The 19,644-nt window shown below is 50.6% G+C and overlaps 4 protein-coding genes across 4 annotated transcripts; 2 read left to right on the top strand and 2 right to left on the bottom strand.

Moving 5' to 3' along the window:
* Window positions 1-661: 661 nt before the first annotated feature.
* On the bottom strand, window positions 662-2,226 carry SAPIO_CDS4726 (uncharacterized protein; the record flags this gene model as incomplete). Its single annotated transcript, XM_016787205.1, has 6 exons — window positions 662-1,070; window positions 1,139-1,169; window positions 1,241-1,305; window positions 1,371-1,488; window positions 1,559-1,931; window positions 2,047-2,226. 6 exons carry the CDS (start codon window positions 2,224-2,226, stop codon window positions 662-664), a joined length of 1,176 nt encoding a protein of 391 aa, XP_016643084.1.
* A 3,883-nt stretch (window positions 2,227-6,109) lies between these two features.
* SAPIO_CDS4725 (uncharacterized protein) lies at window positions 6,110-7,740 on the top strand (the record flags this gene model as incomplete). Its single annotated transcript, XM_016787204.1, has 5 exons — window positions 6,110-6,364; window positions 6,441-6,570; window positions 6,661-6,784; window positions 6,877-7,331; window positions 7,424-7,740. The coding sequence occupies 5 exons, from the start codon at window positions 6,110-6,112 to the stop codon at window positions 7,738-7,740; spliced, it is 1,281 nt and encodes a 426-aa protein (XP_016643083.1).
* A 1,926-nt stretch (window positions 7,741-9,666) lies between these two features.
* Window positions 9,667-10,322, bottom strand: SAPIO_CDS4724 (uncharacterized protein; the record flags this gene model as incomplete). The annotated part of the gene is made up of 2 exons (XM_016787203.1): window positions 9,667-10,018; window positions 10,138-10,322. 2 exons carry the CDS (start codon window positions 10,320-10,322, stop codon window positions 9,667-9,669), a joined length of 537 nt encoding a protein of 178 aa, XP_016643082.1.
* Window positions 10,323-16,562: 6,240 nt separating this feature from the next.
* SAPIO_CDS4723 (uncharacterized protein) lies at window positions 16,563-18,519 on the top strand (the record flags this gene model as incomplete). Its single annotated transcript, XM_016787202.1, has 6 exons — window positions 16,563-16,641; window positions 16,749-16,993; window positions 17,101-17,209; window positions 17,270-17,352; window positions 17,443-18,207; window positions 18,289-18,519. The coding sequence occupies 6 exons, from the start codon at window positions 16,563-16,565 to the stop codon at window positions 18,517-18,519; spliced, it is 1,512 nt and encodes a 503-aa protein (XP_016643081.1).
* Window positions 18,520-19,644: the final 1,125 nt, after the last annotated feature.

Below are 19,644 nucleotides of genomic sequence, written 5' to 3'. Positions count from 1 at the left end.
TGATACGATATGGGCGTCGATATGGTAAGGAAATAAGTGTAGGGCCTGACTTCGAGGTCATGGTGAGTATTGCAAAGCAGGAAGATGTTGGGCACCGCAGCGGATTTCTATGCTGTCGTTTCCCATACCTCGAGAAAGCTCGGGATGGGGGATATTTGATGGTAGGCAGGTGTATCCTCTTGAACAAAGGACCCTCAAAAATCATCCGTTGTAAGAGCAGCTAAAGAAGTCTCAAAGCTGGGATTGAAAAGTTGGCCATTCTTTAACCGGGTTCAATTCTCGTCGATAACAAAGGGGCGTGTACGCCCAAATGCGGTTTGCCATCTTGGCCTGAGATTGAATGCTCCTCTCGCCTTCTTTGTCCTGGCAAACCCGTCTTGGATTTTCTTTGAGCGCATCAACAAATGGCCAACGTTGGAGGCCTGAAACTTCCCAAACCACCCTGCTTGGTGTTCCAATCCGTCAGAGCCAAGGCATTCCAGTGGTCAAAATAACGCATCTGCAGGGCTCGCTGGCTCTGAAGTCTATGGGTAGAAGTAGAATACACGCTAATATCATCGCTAGCATAAAGTACAACCGGGGCCTAGCCTCCACTAACTTTTTTCTCCTTTGTTCTTTTCTAGACCTTATGGCTTCTGTTTCTCGCCTCCAGTCCTCAAAGTTAGACAGCCCCCCACCTCTCCGTCGACGGCTGATTCTCATGCTGCTGAGAATACCGCACAGTCACCACATCCGTTCTCACAATAACGCCGTCGACTGGCTTCGTCAACCTCCCTGTACTATCGCCGGGTCCGATCTGATTATGATGGTTATTCTCGTTGCCGCTGAGGATGTCTTCCTGGCTGTCGTCTTTGACGATGGTGAGACCTAGTTCGTCGCGGAGTTTGGACTTGGGTTTTCGCTGGCCGAGCTCGTAGCCGGCCTTACTGCCTGTGCTGTAGTCTTCGAAGTAGCGGGGAGTGCGTTTGGTGGACTTGTTGGAGCTGAAGGGGTTGCGGCGCATGATGAGGTCCATGAGGGGTTGGAGGATGGGGATGGAGCAGGCGACGATGATGGTGCTCCCTTCGATGCTGCGCACGGATTTTCGGTTAGAACGGTGATTTTGATTAGAGATGGGTTGGTACTCTTGAATACTTACACGGTCCAGATGACGAGGTCGGCAGTATCGTCTAAGAAACTGGTTAGTATCCGCGGTTATGAACGATGTCTGCGTTGACAGTTGGACGTCTGCCTAACTTACACGAAAAGTCTGGGCTCTTGAGAGAGGGAATTCGAGTCGTCTTGTAAATGGCAACGACTCCGGAGCTAAAGAAGTATTTTAGCAATCACCGTTCTGAAATAGCCAAGTTTGCCCCCAGAGTTCGACGTACATGGAGCCAATGCCCAAGGCAACACAGAGCGCAATTTTCTTGCGAAGAGAGAGTTGAAGCTGGAAGAGGACGACGGTCGGGTAGATGGCGAGGTAAAGGTCAACAAAGGCAGAGAAAGCTAGAGTCCTGTTAGTCCACCGCTTCAAATGGAATCGATCTCAGGCGCCTGGTAGCGGAAGTCAACTTACAACCGGCATAGATACAGTAGCCGACCAGAATATTCGGATCGAAACACTTCCCCTCGACAGAAAAATCCCAAAGGGCTCGCGCAGGCATGCATCGACCTAAGAGAACGCCAACGGTCGCAAACAAGGTCAATTGGCACCAGATACCCATCCACCACAGAAACCACCGATGATAACGTTGCGGATTCAACAGGCGCTGGAGGAGCACGACGACCGCCATCTTGGGGAGACCGAAGGACAGGACGCCGGGGCAGAAGGCAACAGTCGTCCAGAGGATGGCGCCCGTTTTCTGCTCGGTCGAGAGGAGGGAGAAATGCTTGCCGTTACCGGATGCCACTGCCATGGTTGAGAAGGCGGTCGAGATCCAACTGCATATCTATCGAGAAAGAAGCACGCTTAGCATCACCAATCCACCCTATGCAGGTACATAGGTCGCAGAGGCACGCCAAGAGAGGGCTCGGACGGTATTCGGATTGGGCTGGCGCGCTTACCTGTGCGGCGACAGTGAACCAGTCATCGCTCTGCAGTTTTCCCATAATCTTTCCTCTGACGTAGAGACGGGCAATGACGAAGAGGGTGCTGAAGGCTGTGACGGCCCAGCATATGGCGATTGTGTAGGGACCTTTGTCCTGGGCGGCCCATTCGGGCGAGCCCTCTGGTGGGTTGGCCATCCGGGGCAGAAAAAGAATGAGCGGCTCTTCCAGTTGATGGATACAGCCTCGGACGAACGAAAGGAAAAGAAGTTTAAAAGTTCTCAAAATAGGCGGCACTGTTCTCGGCTTTAAAAAAGGAAGGCAAAGGAGTCTAGCCGCGTCTTAGGGGGCGAAAAGGAGAGTCTGGCGATGGTAACATTCCCGGATTCTGTCAAGTCTCTGATTCCTGGGTATCCTGGCATCTAGATGCTTCCAGTGTATCAGTCTTTTTTCTTGATTTATATTTCCCGTCTTCCTGGTTTTGAGAAAGCGAGGTTCCTTCCACGGCTGGCCAATTGACAATGGATTTTCTTCAGTGAGAGACAGTGGGACAGTGGTAGCGGGAAGAGGTTAAAAGGTCAAATGCCGATCCATATACAATACATTATGCGACACTCGAGCTTCGATGGAACCTCGTTAACGACCCAAGGCTCGAAAAAAAAAAAAGAAAAAACCGAGAAACAGGATAAAGATGCTGGCCTATTGATGCTGTTTGGTTGAAGGCCAGGAAGGCAAGTGTCATATCAGGGGGAACGGCGAGGCACGGAACGCATGGGTTGATGGGCACCTCGTCATTGGCCTTTTCCAGGAGTCTTGGCGAAGGGAAAAACGGTCTTCTAGCCAGGGCTTAGGGGAGAATGCCTGTCCGTCATCACCTCACACTTGCTCCCCGGGGCTGACCATTTCCTGGTATTCCCGACTCAATGTCCGATGTGCGTGTTCTCTTCGTGGTCTCCAGTACCTGTGATGTAGTAGTTGCCAGTGGAGTGAAACGCAGACTGGGGTTTGAAGCAGGTAACAATTCAAGGTAATGACAAAAGGCCTGCCGATCATCTTCCTTTCTGGCAGGATGAGGCTTCAGCACCCAGAATAAGTCCTCAAGGCGACTAAGGAGACACAGGATCAAGTTGTCACATGTACGGAAGCCCGGTCCATGGAGAACATACTACACAAATTCGGTCGAGGAGAACAATATTTCTTATCTTGTGCAAATTATCCTTCAAGAATCACGCTGATTATGCAGGAGAAGCAAATTCCGCTGAGGCGAGAGAGGAGGGTGCCGAGATACCGACGAAATCTACCAGGATTCACAAAATACCAGGCCCGTACAGGGAGCCGCTGTCGGGGCCTTGTTAGAAGCTTAACTGAACGGGGAGGGTGGCGTAGTTGGTGGCTGACAGGACTGGCTGGGAATTGCTGTCAAGTTTCCTTCCACCGCATTCATCGTCGATGTATCCGTGCTTCCGGGTGGAGTCGTCGTTGACATTTTCGGAGAAGATGTGTGCGTGAAGTACTTCGTACCGAGGATGGCGGCTGGGAGGGGTTAAAGCTGCCTCTTTGATATCAGCTCACCGGGGGTCTCCGAAGGAGGCAGTAAGGTATTATTCCGAAGTTCCTATCTGACAACAATAGAAATCTCCGTTGTCATACCCTCCACTGACGTCGATTTGGGGTGTTCGAAGCAGCTCAAATACGAAGCTCGAAGTACAGCAGACTTGTTAGTTTTGACAAGTCGTGATCCAGAGGCCGGGTCCACCATGTTTCTGGTTGGAGACAAGCGTGATAGAGTTGGATATCCCCTCACGTAAAAGTCTTGGCATGCTCAGCTATTATTTATGGACGCAGTTTTGTAGCTGGTCAATCAGACCTTGACCCCTACTGGCAGGTCCCGCTGAACTGCAAGCGGAAGAATCGAATATGGTCGTGCCGTTGGCCCATATAGCTGACCAATATTCACAGGTTCATTTGAGTTCGGATCCGCTGCCAAAGCGTTGCTTCTTCCGGCCAGTCCGCTCACTGTTACAGGATAGAAAAAGACATCTCTCCCGTTAAGTCCACCCAACATTATCTCCTTCGGATTCTGCCACCTGAAGGCCCTTGTCGGTATCCTTGGCGCTAGAGGAAGATTAACACACCCATCTTGCCTATCTAAAAGCCCAAGTCCCGAGAAAATGATACAACTCATTACCGGGTATTCGCCTCCGATATTTTAAACTGGACTGGTGGCTTGTCGTCTCGCTACTCGCTCCAAGGACCGTTTCTCGAGCAAACTTTTACTTCATACTTCGCGCTTGTACCCATTGACTTGAGGTCCTCCAGAAAGGGCAATTTGGGGGAATAAGACATCCACTAATACACCTTCGTCCCCACTGCTCGTAAAAGACAGAGGACTAAGACCAGGGGGACCTAGACCCTTAATCCTTGAAATTTGGGCGTCCCCGACTCTTCCGCGGCCGGGGAAGAATTGCCTGCGTTCCAAGTGGAAAAAATTGGTTCCCTGCAACCGCCCTTTCCCTCTTTCGGACACCGTCCCTGCAGCGGAATGCAACTCCCCCGCCGCTGGTGCAATAGCCGAAGGATGAGAGGGAGGGCTAAGAAATAAGGTGGGCAGATGAACTGGACCAGAACCAATTCTAAATCACTAGAGTCGAGCTAGGACGGGTAACACCCGCCTACTTAATTTTTGGGTCAGGTCCACACTAGCGGCCGGTTGGGTTCGAACGACCGTTTGACTAGGTGCTAGAAGGATGGAAGGAATAAGAGCAGAATGTGGTCTAGATCAACTGCCTTCCCGTTTCTTTCAAAGATAATACTTAACCCATCTGTGGGAAGAGATGGATCAGTCGAAATGAAATGCGTGCGATCTCTTCAGTGCTTTGATGGAGAATCTCGGGGCATTATAAGACCGGCTTAGCCGGCGCTCCGCTTCAACCTTCGACGCGTAACCTCGTCCCCCTCTCCACGTTATCCACAACAATGACAAGCGTCCCACTGGGAGAAACAAGTTTAATTTTCTCTGAGGCTAGAGGTACCAAGGTACACACCGCCTGTTCTTAGGCAGCTTGACAGTTGGGAGCTGGATCAGCGAAATCTGAAATGTGACAGAAGCGTTCTGCCTGCCCAAAGAAATTTCATAGCGTAGCATTCCCCGTGAGGTTGCATCAAACTGATAAAAAGGCACCTCGACTTCGGTCCTACAAGTTTGAGGAAACGTTCATTTCTACAGTAGTTGTCCAACACGTGTTCAAGTCATGGAACATGGAGCGTACTTCGTGCAATGCGGAATAATTCGAGTCTCGCGGATGTCAAGAAGCAATCTACGAGCCTCCAACATTCCAAAAATAGCCCGAAACCTTGAAATACCTCTACTATGGCTCCTTCGGCTCGTGCAACCCGACCTAATCAACAAGCTTTGAGAGGTTGCTCCATGCGGGGAACCCATTGAGTATGTCTGCCTTTGCGTGTCACATCATCCACCGTCATCACTCCAATCCCCTTTCACCTGCATGCGACGCATATGTTCCCTGGTATCCAAGCCTGCCCCCACCACCTCCCCTCACGAAACCGGCTAGCCGAGTAGCATCAAGGCAAGGGTTAGACGTGTGGAGTCCCGCAAGCAATTTGATAGTCGAGAAAACTGCCACTTTCGTCGAGGCCTGGAACTGAAGCTCTCCCTCACAACAGCAAAGAGGCAAGATCCCCAGCATCAAGAGGTGAAAACCCAACGGCAAACATTGACATCCCAAAATGTAAGAGGTGATTTCGGATGGACAGAATGAGGATAGCATGTTCTGTCTCTTCCAAAACGGGGTCCTATGAAACTCCGACCACCTGAGAATGGTACCGAGGACGACCCCCACCGGGTCACTCCCTCTCTTTTATTCTCCTTGACGTCCTCCCCCTTTTCATGGAACGGCGACACCATCTCGCTTCACCCGCACTTCCCCGTCCCTCCCTGTGTCATCTCGTATTATAATCGTAGTATCTGGAACCCTACTCATCCCGCGTACATCCACCATCCTGCAGCGCAGCCTCGGGGTATTATCAAACCCAAATTAAGAAACCGGAGAATAAAGCAAGCATGGCTACCAACGGCACGACCCCCAACGGAACCAACGGCGTCAACGGCGATCAGCCCTCCGTCGACGTCTCCATCGCCATCAGCCCCAACAACATCGATGCCGTTCCCAGTCTCCTCAAGGACATCACCGCCGGTGTTGCTGCTCTCGAGACTGGCGGCGACGAGGCTCGCCATGACCTGCTTATCAAGGCACGCACTCTCGTGCAGTCTTTGGAGACGCCGCGGGAAACCATGGTCAAACACTGCTGGGCTCAGGTAAGAGGGTTCTCTTTTCCAGCTTCCCCACATGGCTTGTTCCTTGTGACCGCTAATATGCCATGTTGCCTGCAAGACCGGTGCCATGGCTGGCCTTTGTTTCGGTGTCGATGCTGGCTTGTGGAAGTTGATGGCCAAGAACGGTGACAGGCCGCAAAAGGTCAGCGAATTGGCTGAGGCTCTCGGAGTTGAGCCACTGCTTTTGGGTGAGTTTCTTTCCAACCCGCATCTCATTTCGGTCCACAAGCAGGTCCCGGGATCTATGCCGTGGATATGCAGGCTGAGACATCCCGCAGGCCGACTCATGCGCCATCTTGGTGCAATGGGGTATGTCACTGAGACTGCCATGGATGAGTATAAGCCTACCAACTACTCAAAGGCCATGAGCATTCCCATTATTGGTGACGGATATCTCGCTATGTAAGTAAAAATCTTCTGCATTACCTTTCAAGCAACTGTCAATGACTGGCATTGACTAACCATGTCTTGCGTTCCGTTCCCTCCCTATCCAGGCTCTCATGCACCAGCCAAGGCCCCCTCAAGTTCCACGAATACAGCCGCAAGCGAGGATTCAAGAACCCCACCGACGCCAAGGACACCTCCATGATGTACGGCTACAAGACCGACATGGACATGTTCGCCTGGCAACAGTCCCTCGGCTATGGACCGCACTTCAACAACCACATGGGTGGCTACCGCCAAGGCCGTCCCCCGTGGATGGGTCCCAACTTCTACCCGGTCAAGGAGCGCCTTATCGAGGGAGCTGACACTAGTCCGGAGGCGGCGTTCCTGGTTGACATTGGTGGGAGCGTCGGTCATGACTTGACGGAGTTCCATCGTTATCATCCCGATGCTCCTGGCAAGCTCATACTTCAAGATCTACCTGTTGTTATTGGCCAGATTCAAGACTTGGATAAGGCCGTTACTCCCATGGAGTATGACTTCCATACCGAGCAGCCCATCAAAGGTGAGGACCAAGCAGGCACAGCTCCGAAATATTTCATGCCATTCCAGTTTCGCGCAACACAAGTGGAAAAGTTATTGACTCACCTTCACCAGGTGCCCGCGCCTACTACATGCACTCAGTCCTCCACGACTGGCCCGACAGCGTCTGTGGCAGCATCCTAGGCCGCATCAAGGACGCCATGAAGCCCGGCTACAGCAAGCTCCTCATCAACGAAAACGTCATCCCGTCGACGGGGACCTACTGGGAGACTTCCGCCCTTGATATGGTCATGTTGACTCTCTTCTGCTCTTCCGAGCGTACCGAGACTGATTGGTATAACTTGCTCGAGAAGCAGGCTGGGTTGAAGATTGTGAAGATTTGGAGCGGTGGGAAGGGTGTTGAGAGCTTGATTGAGTGTGAGCTTCCTTGATTTTCAGGGCACTGAAGCAGGATACCGTTTGGCTCCGAAGGGAGGGAACTCGAGCACACGCACGTTGTATACCCGCCGACATAAGAGCAAACTTAAATGTTAAAAGACAATGATTGATGACGAAGGATCCGTCTCATGAAGTTGCGCCCATGATAAATGAATGATGGCAGAGGATCTTAATGCATATTTCTATTCCGCTATGGATGCGTTGAGGTACGAAATTACTTCTCCGAGGGAAGAGCATGGCTATGAAAGGTGTCTTGTGCAGCCATGTACATAGTCGACTTGACTGGCCGGTCTGCAGTAAACAAGGTAGCAACATTGAGCGAGACTAATTTACCATCTGACTTCCGAAGACATGTATCGGCACATGACCGAATCGCTGTGAAGTCATGAATTACCTATACGCGTGCAATGATATGGATTCAACAGACAGATCGACTGCGTTGGTTGTTGGTCCAGCTCTGTGGTCGAGGCCCCCGTCACGGACTCATGGCCCAACTAAACCCAGCCATCAGTGTGCGCCCAAATCCTTCGAGCGGATTTCCGAGAGCTCGCTTTATTTGGTGAGGCTCCACGCACGCCTTCCAGTCTCCTTCCAAAATCGCCCTCGATACAGCATATTCCTACACCGCTTCCAATGAAGGGTCAGTCTCGGTCACCAACACAGAGGACGGGAATAATTCACTTGCTCTCCAAGCATCGTATGTACTCCATCTCTGCGGAGGTCTCCACAGATTTAGGGTAGTAAGGCCCAAGTCATAGACGCCACAGGAATGCCTAGTCGGCCTCTGACAAGCACATCAGGCAGCACAGGAGACTGAAAAGCTCGCACCAAGACATTGTGCTTCCAAGAGCTCGGATATTTGCGAGAATTTTAATGGCTTTAATCTGAGCGTCTACAAGGCGAAATCAGTAGTGTGATTGAGGTTTGAATAGCTTTTTACAGGCAGAGGGAAAGAGAAAAAGAGAGTTGGGGTGGAAGTGGACAATAAGAAGAGGAGAAATTGATCCTTCATTACCATGGGGAAGGAGTATTAGGCGAGGATTCATCCGTGGTAATCTGATCTCATCTGCACCTTCCACCATCTCCGAGCACACGGGAGGAAAGGGATATTACAGGAAGGTGTGCAGCGGCTTGATGCTCGCATGTGCCTTCTACATTGTTCACGCTGCCTGCCTTCCTTCAACTTGCTGACTGCCTTGTGCCCATATCAACAACCTCTCCATATCTCCATAGACACCATGAACATCCATATCACTTTGATTTCATGTATTGGTATGTTGTTTAATTCGGCAATAATTAAATCCGATTATCATTGATTTCTAACTCTAGGACTGAGGTATTGTCCAATCCTCTCCTATGAGTACATCGAAGGAATCAGCGTAGACTAGGGGGTTGGCTACACGGGGCTCATAGTTGTCTCCCATGGGGTCTGCAAAGCGCACCATACCGCAGACTTCTCCACGATTGAGAACATCTGCTTGGGTCTCTTCTGCCCTAGCGTCCCATGAGCCTGTTCTCGCACACCACGCCGTCGTTCAGCCGCATCAGGGCAACATCGCCATCGCCCATATTCTCTCAGAGATAGCCGATTGTTGTGCCAAGAGGGTCGTCCAGAACGCCTTGCACGGCTCGCAAAGTTTTCCGCGCCGCTTAGTCCTCCTCCCGGACGAGTTTTGGAGGATACTTCCCGTCGTGACCTTCCTAGGTGTGCTAGGAACATGTGAGGCGTTTCTCCCTATGTCTCTCCACCAGTACACCGGCGGAGGTCGAAGAGTATACTCGTCCCGCCCGGTCCACAGAACTAGTCATCGTTCTAGGATAGAATTTGCCTAATGTGAAGAGACCAATCCCCTCTCGTTAGTCTTGTTGGGCCGAAGAGTACCGGGATAGGATGAAGTAGTAAAGGACGTACCGTCAGATTAGAGGTAGTCGGTCTTGTCGGCGACAAGCTTGTCTAAGACTGCCCCGTTTGGAGAGGCGATTCGCCTCCGTCTTTCCATGTTTGGAAGGGGACCATTGTGGTATTGCAAGAACTGATCCACGCCTTCAATACGCCCAGGACAGCTTTCAAAGCGTGCTGCGAACTCCTCGTCGCTCGTTTTGGGCAGTTCAACGACCAATGCTTTCCACATAAAGGACAATGCTTCGCAATCGGGAAACACATGATCTGCGAGGAAGAGGATGACGTCGTCGGGTGGGATTGTGCGTTCTTTTAGCGCCTCCACGATGGCTGGGTCCTCGATCTGAGCTACCCCCCAAGACCCCACTCTCCTAGAAACGGATGAAAGTGCATATCGTCAACTAGCTTCCAGATCACGATGAGACCAGCGACGGAGAATGGCCTTTCATTGGGGATAAGGATGTCACCGTCGCAGCCAAGTACCACATACGGCTCAGAGTAGTCTACGATTGCAACGTTAAAATGACCGCTGAGGTAGATGTCTAATGCCCTTCTGTCATCTTCGGAGATGTTTCGTAAGCGGATCGATCCATCAGCGCCCATGCAAGAGAATTCTTCAAATTCGAGGGCCATTGGTGCTATTAAGGGTAAACTTGAGGGGACGTGGTTCGCCATGGCGCTGAACGAGCGATCTTATGAGACTTGATGCGGTGAATCAGAATGTCGATGGAAGCCACACTCAGCGGTCGAGAAGGAGGTGGACACGGAATATGTAGAAGGTGTGGGGGAGAGAATCCGTCGACGCGATACGGGTAACGTAATTTACGGACTCCTCAATGAGGCGGAAGCGAAGGGTACTTGTACATCAAGCTTACGGAAAATTTGCATGTGATATTTGAGTACAAGTATGTACAGAGGTAGGGTTACACAACATGATGGATCAAGGACCATGACCGCTATTTTCTCGCTTCAGAGGCCGTTTTCCTGTTGTCGATTTGCCATCCGGCGGGGTTCCTGAGCCAGCCTCCTGAAGCTTTTGCAAGTAAATCTCTCAGTAACATCTTTTTCGGCCCCGCAATATGTGGCGATGCTAAGTGCAGTTCTGCGCCTGGTGTCGAGATAAACTAAATAAAGAATATCCGAGCAGCGTCTCGACTTTGGTCATGGGAAGACTGCTCAGTAACAGCATCTTGTATAGATAGACTCTCCGGCTTACGGAGCAATATAGCATTCAAGGAGCTCCAGGTCTTCAGTACAGAATCCTTTTTGTCACGAAGTAACTTAGTTACGATCAGTTAGTTATTTATACCTATAACTGCACAGAGCTCTATATCACCCTATAAGAGGCGGCATGAAGAATTACAAACTGTCATAGTATCTTTGGCCACTATCTATTATCTACGAGAGGTAGGTGGGTCCTGGGAGGCAATAACTTATGCGACTTATGCGCAACGCATGAGGCAACGGCGTCAACTTCTCTACCAATCCCCATTCTTCCATCTCCCTCACCCCTCACCCGATTGATTTTTGTGAGGCTGGATCCGCGCGTTTCCTTTGAGTTCTTGAGCCTGGACCGTTTGATCTAAGGTTGAATTTGTACCGGTGATTCCTCGAGGATTTAACCCATGCTCTGAGCTGGTCTTTCGACCACCTGGGCGGGAGGCTCTGGCTGTGTCGGAGAGTTTGACCAACTCGTCAATTTGATCCTACCTTGCCATATTAGCTTACACATAATAGATGCAACCGGCAGCAAGATCGATGAGCAAGGAATGCGAGAAATATTGTGTGGGTTGCGTTTGCAGGACTCATGTATGGGACACGCTCCATAATGTAGAAGAAATACTGCATCTCTTGAAAGTCGTAGCCAAGTTCCTGGATGGCTTCTCTAAGGATCTTCCCTCAACAGGGAGGTAGTGCAAATGGAAAAAGTTCGTTGTGGCTGTCTCTCTGGCCGCCTGCACAGCCCCGACGCGGAGTTCAGCTCATGTACCTCCTCTCACTCCCCCCTAAATCCCGACTGACATGGACACGAACCGCCCGAGGCGTACTTTCGGAGGCCAGGCTATCCCCAGAATGCACGTGAACGACATCTTGAGCCGCACTTTGGCTCCATCAGAGGTGGACAAGACGTGATGGTGGTATTATCCATGTCAAGTTTGAACGTGGGAGGGAAAAGAAATTAATTCTCTTTGGTCCTCAAGGTGTTGGTGCAACCATACAGGAGCACCACTCCATGCCACCGTACCGTACTCTATCATTGGAGGCTGCCTAGTCGCGTGGTATGATAGGCTGCTTCCTATCCTCCAGAGCTGGGAAAAGGGCAATGATGTGTCACACGAGTCGTCAGTGATGAAAGTAGCCCTGCCTTTTGTCATAATGCTGTTCCGTAGGGTAGGGCCAGCTGTTGAGCCAATTGTAACGGCAGCAGAGCAATCCTACTTCTAGCTGTGGCTAACTTGCCTCTTGCCTTCATTCTAGGCAGCAATGCATATGCGCCTCTCCCCTCCCTAGTATTTCATCCCCCTCATCCCCAAGACATCCATGGAAACCTGCGAGCGCCTGCCAACTCGAGGCTCGAATGTGAGAACGGCGGCTGGAAAGACACATTTCAGCAAACTTAGTCAAGGTGAGACCCGATAAATTCAGAACCAAGGGAAATTGGTGTGGATAACAGGACGGCTAGGACCCTCGATTAGTCTTCCATAATTAGTCCACCGTTATAGACACTGTTCGAGGAGCAGTGACGGGGCTATCTTTCCCGATTTCAGATCCCAGGTCCCTAGCATCAGCAAGATTTATTCAGTTCGCTATGTGCCTCCAAAACCCGAACAAAGAAGCCCCTAATACGGGGCCGGCATCCGCTCAAGAAGCGAGGCTTGAGGGGAGTCATAGTGCATCTGAATGTTCTTCGGTAGCTATGGGTGAACCCATACGAACCGAAACCACAATTTCACCGTCGAGTAACGAGCCGCTGTTGCCAGAAGAGGACAGCAATGCCGGAGAAAGCCCTCACGTGTACTCCGCCCTAATGAAACTGGACAAACTTCGTGCGGCCGACCCTCTTCTTCAAGATTCAGAGAGAATAAAGGACACCATAAATGAAATATTGGAGCCAGTGGATAGACGACAACCTTCCGGAGGATCTTCGGGGGCGGAAAAGAGTGAGAAACGAGACCGCTTGAACGGGACTGTGGTTGGATTCCTGCTCCGGAGATTGTCTGTTCTCCAAGCAGGCGAGAAATTATCATTATCACCATCGTACTCGCCTGACATCGACGATGGATCGTTCTCTGCAATCATCCGTGGCCAGCAGACCATGCTTGCGTTGAGCACTGATCCCATTCTTGGAAGGATGGGGATCATTGAACGATACGGATATACATTTGATGGAATTTGTAAGTACGAATTCTCTACGTGCCTGGTGTAGCGTATTCACCTTAGCCTGGGTAGGTCGTGTCTCTCGAGAGTATTGCCTAGATACTTGGGGCGATGCCTTTTCTGAGCTCTTGAAGGAATCTGACATAGAAGTCTACAGTAGTAAGTTAGTTCATGTAGGATCTTATGGTATATTATCTCAAGCTAACTGCCTAGGTAGCCGACTAAAACTACCTATAAATTTGCTTGGATGCGCCAACGAATTCAACATTCTAAGTGACTCCCTCAATTTCGCACCTTTTATTAGAGTTCGATTGCAGTCAAGGTACCCCAATGGACTAGCCAGAAGGGTCTTCACCGGTGTTGGTTCTAACACCGAGACCCCTGTATCCAAAGGAAAAGGTCAAATGTTGGAAGATAACTCCTCATTCTACCGTACGCTTCGATGTCCCAGAGAAAATGTACCACTCTATACTAACGGGAAATAGAGTTATCGTTCTTCCTGCCTTTAATTGGTTTTAGAGACAAGGCCGAGAGTATTGTTGATAACTTAAATAACTTAGCCAGCCAGCAAGGGAAAACTTGATGGTCTAAAAACGAACCGCGTTCTGTTACCCGAGCTTAATGTCAGCCTTGAAGAAGACCAAAATCTGTTTCATATGGAATACGATTGTCGCTCAAGGAAGGTCGTTCTTTTCTTGACGAAGTCTCTGGCACATCCTTGGAGAATTACAGAAATATGTCAGAGAAGCGCAGATCTGGATCTAGGCGGAGATTGTTTTGCCTTCCTTGTCTAGGTCCTCTCAGCAGTCGTCGGTGAATTAGGAATAACTGGCAAGGAGTATTTTGAAAAGCTGGAAGAGGCGGTGAGTATTACCTTTCAAGGGTGCCTATTCAAATTCTAACACGTCTACCGAGTTTAGGAGGCCTGGATCCTCTCCTTGAATGAAAACAAGATTGATCTTGATCAAGGGCTAAAAGCCAAGCGTTATATGCTTGAACTACGGAAGCTACGCCCATTTCAGTCACGTATAATCAGCGGATACAAGTGTCTGCAGAGGGTGGCAAAAGAATCTATTGATGAGCATGCTTCGGTCCGAGAGTTTCTTGACATCCCGAAGTCAACGTTTATCCGAGTCGATAAAAACCTTCGAACAATACTGTAGCATCATGGGCGGACTCGATAGTGATGGATATGGAATCAGTCATAGACAGAGTGGAAAACTGCTTATCGACGGTAAGTATATAAAGAAGAGAGGTGAATAATTATTCCAAGAGCCCTAACGGTTGCTCCTACTAGCTATCGTATATTTTCAATTTAAAGCACGATCAGGCCGTCGATGTCAATACGGATACGATAAGAAGGATAGCGGAGAGCAGTCAGGATGAGAGCTACACCATGAAGCAGATTGCCAAATCCACAAAGCTCGAGAGTGACGCGATGAAGTCAATAGCCGTCCTGACAATGTTCTATCTACCGGCAACCTTCGTAGCGGTGCGTCTATCAAGATTGCTCATTTGCAGAACTACGGCTAATTCACCAACGATCCAGACGTTTTTTAGCATGGGGTTGTTCGATTTTAAGTTCAACGATGAGGGCGGGGGAATCCAAATCGCCCCTCAGTGGTGGGTGTACTTCTTGGTGACTGTGCCATTGACTATCGGAACCTACATCGCGTTCTACATCGCACGGGACAAACCACAGAAGAAAGGGTCGGAGTCAGTGGGAGCGCAGAGAATTCGGTAACAGGGGGTAGATCTCGGAGTTGGAGCTCGAGCATTGGAGATTCAGCGGCATATATTTACGGATGGGACCAGCTGTTTACTTGGTTCGGTCCACAGAATCAGGGCCCGGTTTGGAGGAATGGTAGCCAGGCTCCGGAGTCTAATAAAATACAAGGGAAGCCACAAGAATCATGTCCGCCCATTCTGCATTGTGCGGACAGATTACGAACATTCCGGGCTGTTAATTGTCGGGAGTATAATAACTATGCCTACCTGTTTAGAGGAACATGTATCATCACAGTCGATCCGATCCGCTAGAGCCCTCCAGCGCTCCCCGAAGGCGTCACAAGCAATTGTATAAATTGCATTGAACGTTCCAGCCCCGGTAATTCCGACATCCACCATCCGAGGAAATGGCTTTACCTTTAGAGTGCGGAAAGTATGGTGCTCCTGACCATTCGTTCAAATCGCAGGACACTGCGTTCAAGCCATAATCAAACTTGGCCTCTTCGTGAGGCAATGGACGGGGTAGTTTACTCGACAAGCCATACCTTCCGAGTCCAAGATACTATAGAATTCATCAGCGATAACGCCATATGTATGTCTTGCGTTGACTTTGGGATAGAGTATTGTTCGAAGGGCGCTTCCGGTTATTGATGGTTCCTAAGGGATGCAGACGATCGCGACAACCCGTTAGCCTTGTATTGTGATTGAGGTCGACTGTTGAGTCCCGTGTCTAGAAGTGAACTGAGGTTTGCTGGACTGAGTCGCGTAGGATAAGCATCATAACAGATGACTGAAGTACGTAAATGGTGTCATTGCATTCCCCAGCGAAGGGTTTGGGCAAAGCCAATAGCTCTTGTTTATGATCCTCAATAACGTCGCAGATCGGTTCCTCTATGTGAATTCTTAAGAACGTATGGTTGGAGGTTGTCAAGTGCAGATGCTGGGCGAGAGGAGTCCCACGAGGACGCTCTCGTGCCTTCAACATTGAAACGTGCGCACCCACGAAGCTTGTCGAGAGGCGTATTAAAACGGGACACACACAAGACGGTGACGCTTGCTTTCCCGTGCGTGCATCCGAAGACGCGCAATTTCCAATTTTCTTTCTGCAAGTGTCAAGGTTTTTGGTTTGATCATACCGGGGGTTCGTCCCGGACTGCCCGCGGCACGTCTCACAGCTGCAGGTGTGGGCACGGGCGTCAAATCAGAACCGGGGTAGACACCGACACGAGAAGAAGAAGCGGGAGGGAGGGGATCAGGGGATGGCTTAGGACAGCGTGAAATTCAGAACAATTGAATGAAGCAAAAACGACTGCCTCCACTTGTCGTCCTTCGGCTCCTCTCCACATTCTTAATCCCTGACTCGAAGACTAAATAAACTATATACCTATTTCCCCACAAATGCAACGACCTTCTGGGGAAAGAAATAAACTTGGCTCGAAAAGGGTTAGAATGTGGAGCCGATTGGGCTTGATCACTGATGGCTCTCACTCGAAGTTGGTGGCAGGGGAGCCCTTGCGCCCAACCCGGTGGGGTGGCTGTCAATGGTTTCGAGAACAGACGGGGCCTCGCGGGAGGCTTCCCGGACTCGCATCTACCATGGTAAGATGCAAATATTGGTTCGAGACATGCATGGATGAACGCTGCGCGGAATGTGGAGCCGTCGATACACCCATCTCTAGCTATATGTTTCGAAAGCTCCCGCGTCTGCATCTTAGGGTTTCATGACTTCTTTGCTTCTTTATTTTCTCTTCTTTTCTTCTCCATTATGCATCTCCTCTTCGATCCCAATTGAACGAGACAAACGTCGAGATGTCGTGGAAGTACGCGTTTTCGCTCTCCAAGCAGGAGGTCAAGGATGCCACGCCTCCAGGCACCGTGAGGCTAGTCGGTAAGTTTGGGATACTAGATCGTTAAATTGATGAAATTAGGTCCTATTAGAAATTATTTTATTTTTCGGTCCCGTTCTAACCGCTTTTCCCGTCCGCCCATATGAAGCCCACGATCCTACCGACGTCGAGCACCACCACGACGCCATCGTCAAATTTCCCATTCCCAGCGCAGACCCTGCGGATCCTCTGAATTGGCCTGCTTGGCGGAAGGCGGCTGTGCTGTTCGTCGCATCGCTTTACGCCTTTGTCGCAAACTACTGCAGCTCAACTATCGCGCCGGCTCTGCAATTATGGTTTACCACATTTCCAAATGAGCCGAAGCCATTCTCCAAGCTGACGCAGCTCATTGCCGTACGATAACTCTTTGACGACTCCTTTCCTGGATGAATTTATTTTGCTTTTCTTGAATAAATTATGAGTGGAAGGAAATCAAATCTTTCTAACCCAATGCTCACTAGGTAAACATTTTGATGCTAGGCGCCGCCAACCTCTGGTGGGTACCACTATCGAACTGGGCCGGACGTCGTCCCATCCTTCTTGTTGCCACCCTCCTCATGACGCTGTGCGGTATGTGGTGCGGGCTTGCAACGTCGTATGACTCTCTGCTCGCTGCGCGTCTTATCCAAGGTATCGGTGGTGCAGCCGCTGACACTGTTGCTCCGGCTCTGGTGGGCGATGTATACTTTGTTGACGAGCAAGGACGAGCCATGGTATGACTTCCCGCTACGGCGCGACACATTTCAACCGTATGGGAGAATTCTTCTCGGTTTGCTAACCCCGAATTTTCTTCTCTCTTCCAGGCCATTTACACCGTCATGCTTTCCTGTGGATCCATCGTCGGTGGCATTGCTGGCGGATACATCGGCTTTCGCCTCGGTTGGGCATACCTCTTCTGGGTGTCCGTGGCTCTCTCGGCAGCCTGCTTCCTCGGCGTATTCTTCCTCGTCCCCGAAACACTCTACGATAGACCGGCCCCTCCCGTGCAACCCAGCACGCCCTCGGAGTCGGGTGAGAAAAAGGAGGTCGAGGCCAACCACGACGAAGAGACCCGAGCAGAGACCTATCGACCGTTCACCTTTCCCCGATCTCTCACCTTCGGCCCCATCCGCGGGAATCTGGTCTCCCTATTCATCCAACCCTGGCGCACCCTCGCCCTCCCCGGCACCTGGGTCGTCATGCTGCAATACGCCGGCCTCGTCGGCGGGGTCATCACCATTTCCATCATCGGCGCCCAGCTCGTCTCCATGCCCCCTTACACCTGGGGAGCCCACACCGGTCTCATCAACATTGGAGGCATCATCGGTGCCTTGTTGGGCTGCGTGTACACGTACGTGCTCTCGGATTTGCTTCTGAGGAACCGCGCCAAGCATGACAAGCATGGCCTCTCCGAGCCGGAAGATCGCCTGCCCGCCGTGTTCTTCCCCTTGACTCTTGCCACGTGCGGATTCTTTATCTTTGGGTTCTGTGGGCAGTATCCTGGTGAGAATCGGTGGGTTGGGCTGCAGTTTGGCTATGGCATGATAGCTTTTGGATTGATGCAGGCTCCCTCGATCGGCTTCAACTACGTAGGTTTAAATCTTGCTTCGCCTGAAAAATGAAGAGCAAACGATACAACCGCTAGGATAGTGACTGATGTTTCTAAATAGCTCTTCGACTCCTACGGCCGTCTTGCACCGGACTGCTTCGTCGTCGTCACGATTCTGCGCTCCGTCATTGCGTTCGCTTGGACCTTTTTCGTGTCGGATTGGATTCAGCTCAGGGGGGCCGCAGAGGTTTTTGGCATCTTGGGCATGTTGATGGGCATCTTTGGTCTCTTGACGGTTCCCCTTTGGCTATTTGGAAAGAGGATGAGGATTGCCAGGGCCTACAGTAACTGACGATCAAACTTCCATTGATATACGTCTCACCCAGAAGAGGAATGTACGAGATTTACCATTGACTTGTCGAGCGAGATGGGGTAAATACACGTGATGTAGCCTGGGATTTGTTATCTCGTCATGATCGTATATTTTCAGAATATCAACAGAGTCAGTGATGCCTTCCAGTTTGTACTGGCCTGTTTCCCAGCTCCTTTATTACTTTCTACTATGTAGATTTCCCTTTCAGTCATACGTGTCGGATTAGATGGTCTTGAAATTGACAGATTTGTGCCAGCCGTAAATGGCAGCCCTGGATTCCGAAATGCGGTGGCCCCGGTGAACCGGGTTCCGCGGCGGTGGCACACCAGGGCTTCTCCCACCTTCCGTTTCCACCACCGTCTCAAACAATTAACCTAACTATAAAGCCCACCCCCAGGGCCACCTTTGTTTTAACAACGCTTACTCTGGGTCTCGTCAGCTGTCATATGATACAGCCGAAGAAGAATTGAGCCCCCTTAATTCTCGACTTCCATAAGACGAGTGGGACAGTGTTGGCGCGTGCCTTGGGCAAGCGCGGGCATTCCTAGCGATGGTGGAGACATGTCATCAACCAGTCCGTAAAGCGCAAGAAGTTGTCGTCTGAGCCGGCCTGTTCTTCCATGTCATACCGCCCAACACACTTGGCTGCGGCGTTGTCTAACATAGAAGTATAGAGTGGTCTGCGTCTAATCGAATCGGACGGGACTCGGTGCTCGCCAAGCCGCGCAAAGGAGAGCCGTGGCTTGCTGACACCTTCAGGTGCTTTCCCATGTCGGATGTTTTAACGTCGTGTGGGGCTGTCGGGGGCATGCTGGAGGCTAAGTTCTAGGAAATAACCCCTAGGAGCCAGGACCATGAGAATATCAGTGGAACTTGGCAGGAAGAGCTAGCTGAGTTCATACTAGAGCTTGATCTTAAGTTGACATTATTCGGAGCTGGCACTTCACTACCTTGGTAATCATTACCGTGAATTTAGGGTTCCGCTACAGCACGACCGCCCTTTAATGACTGAAAATTTGAACTAATCCAAAGAGGGGAGGAGTGCCACACCCATCCACACACAAAAATTTGTATCTTTATGCAAGTATTGAAGTTGAAGATTGT

Source organism: Scedosporium apiospermum (genome assembly GCF_000732125.1).
Source record: "Scedosporium apiospermum strain IHEM 14462 chromosome Unknown SEQ_SAPIO_0094, whole genome shotgun sequence".
Classification (NCBI taxonomy): domain Eukaryota; kingdom Fungi; phylum Ascomycota; class Sordariomycetes; order Microascales; family Microascaceae; genus Scedosporium; species Scedosporium apiospermum.
Note: the sequence above shows the minus strand (reverse complement) of the source record. Positions and strands in the feature narration are given on the sequence as shown.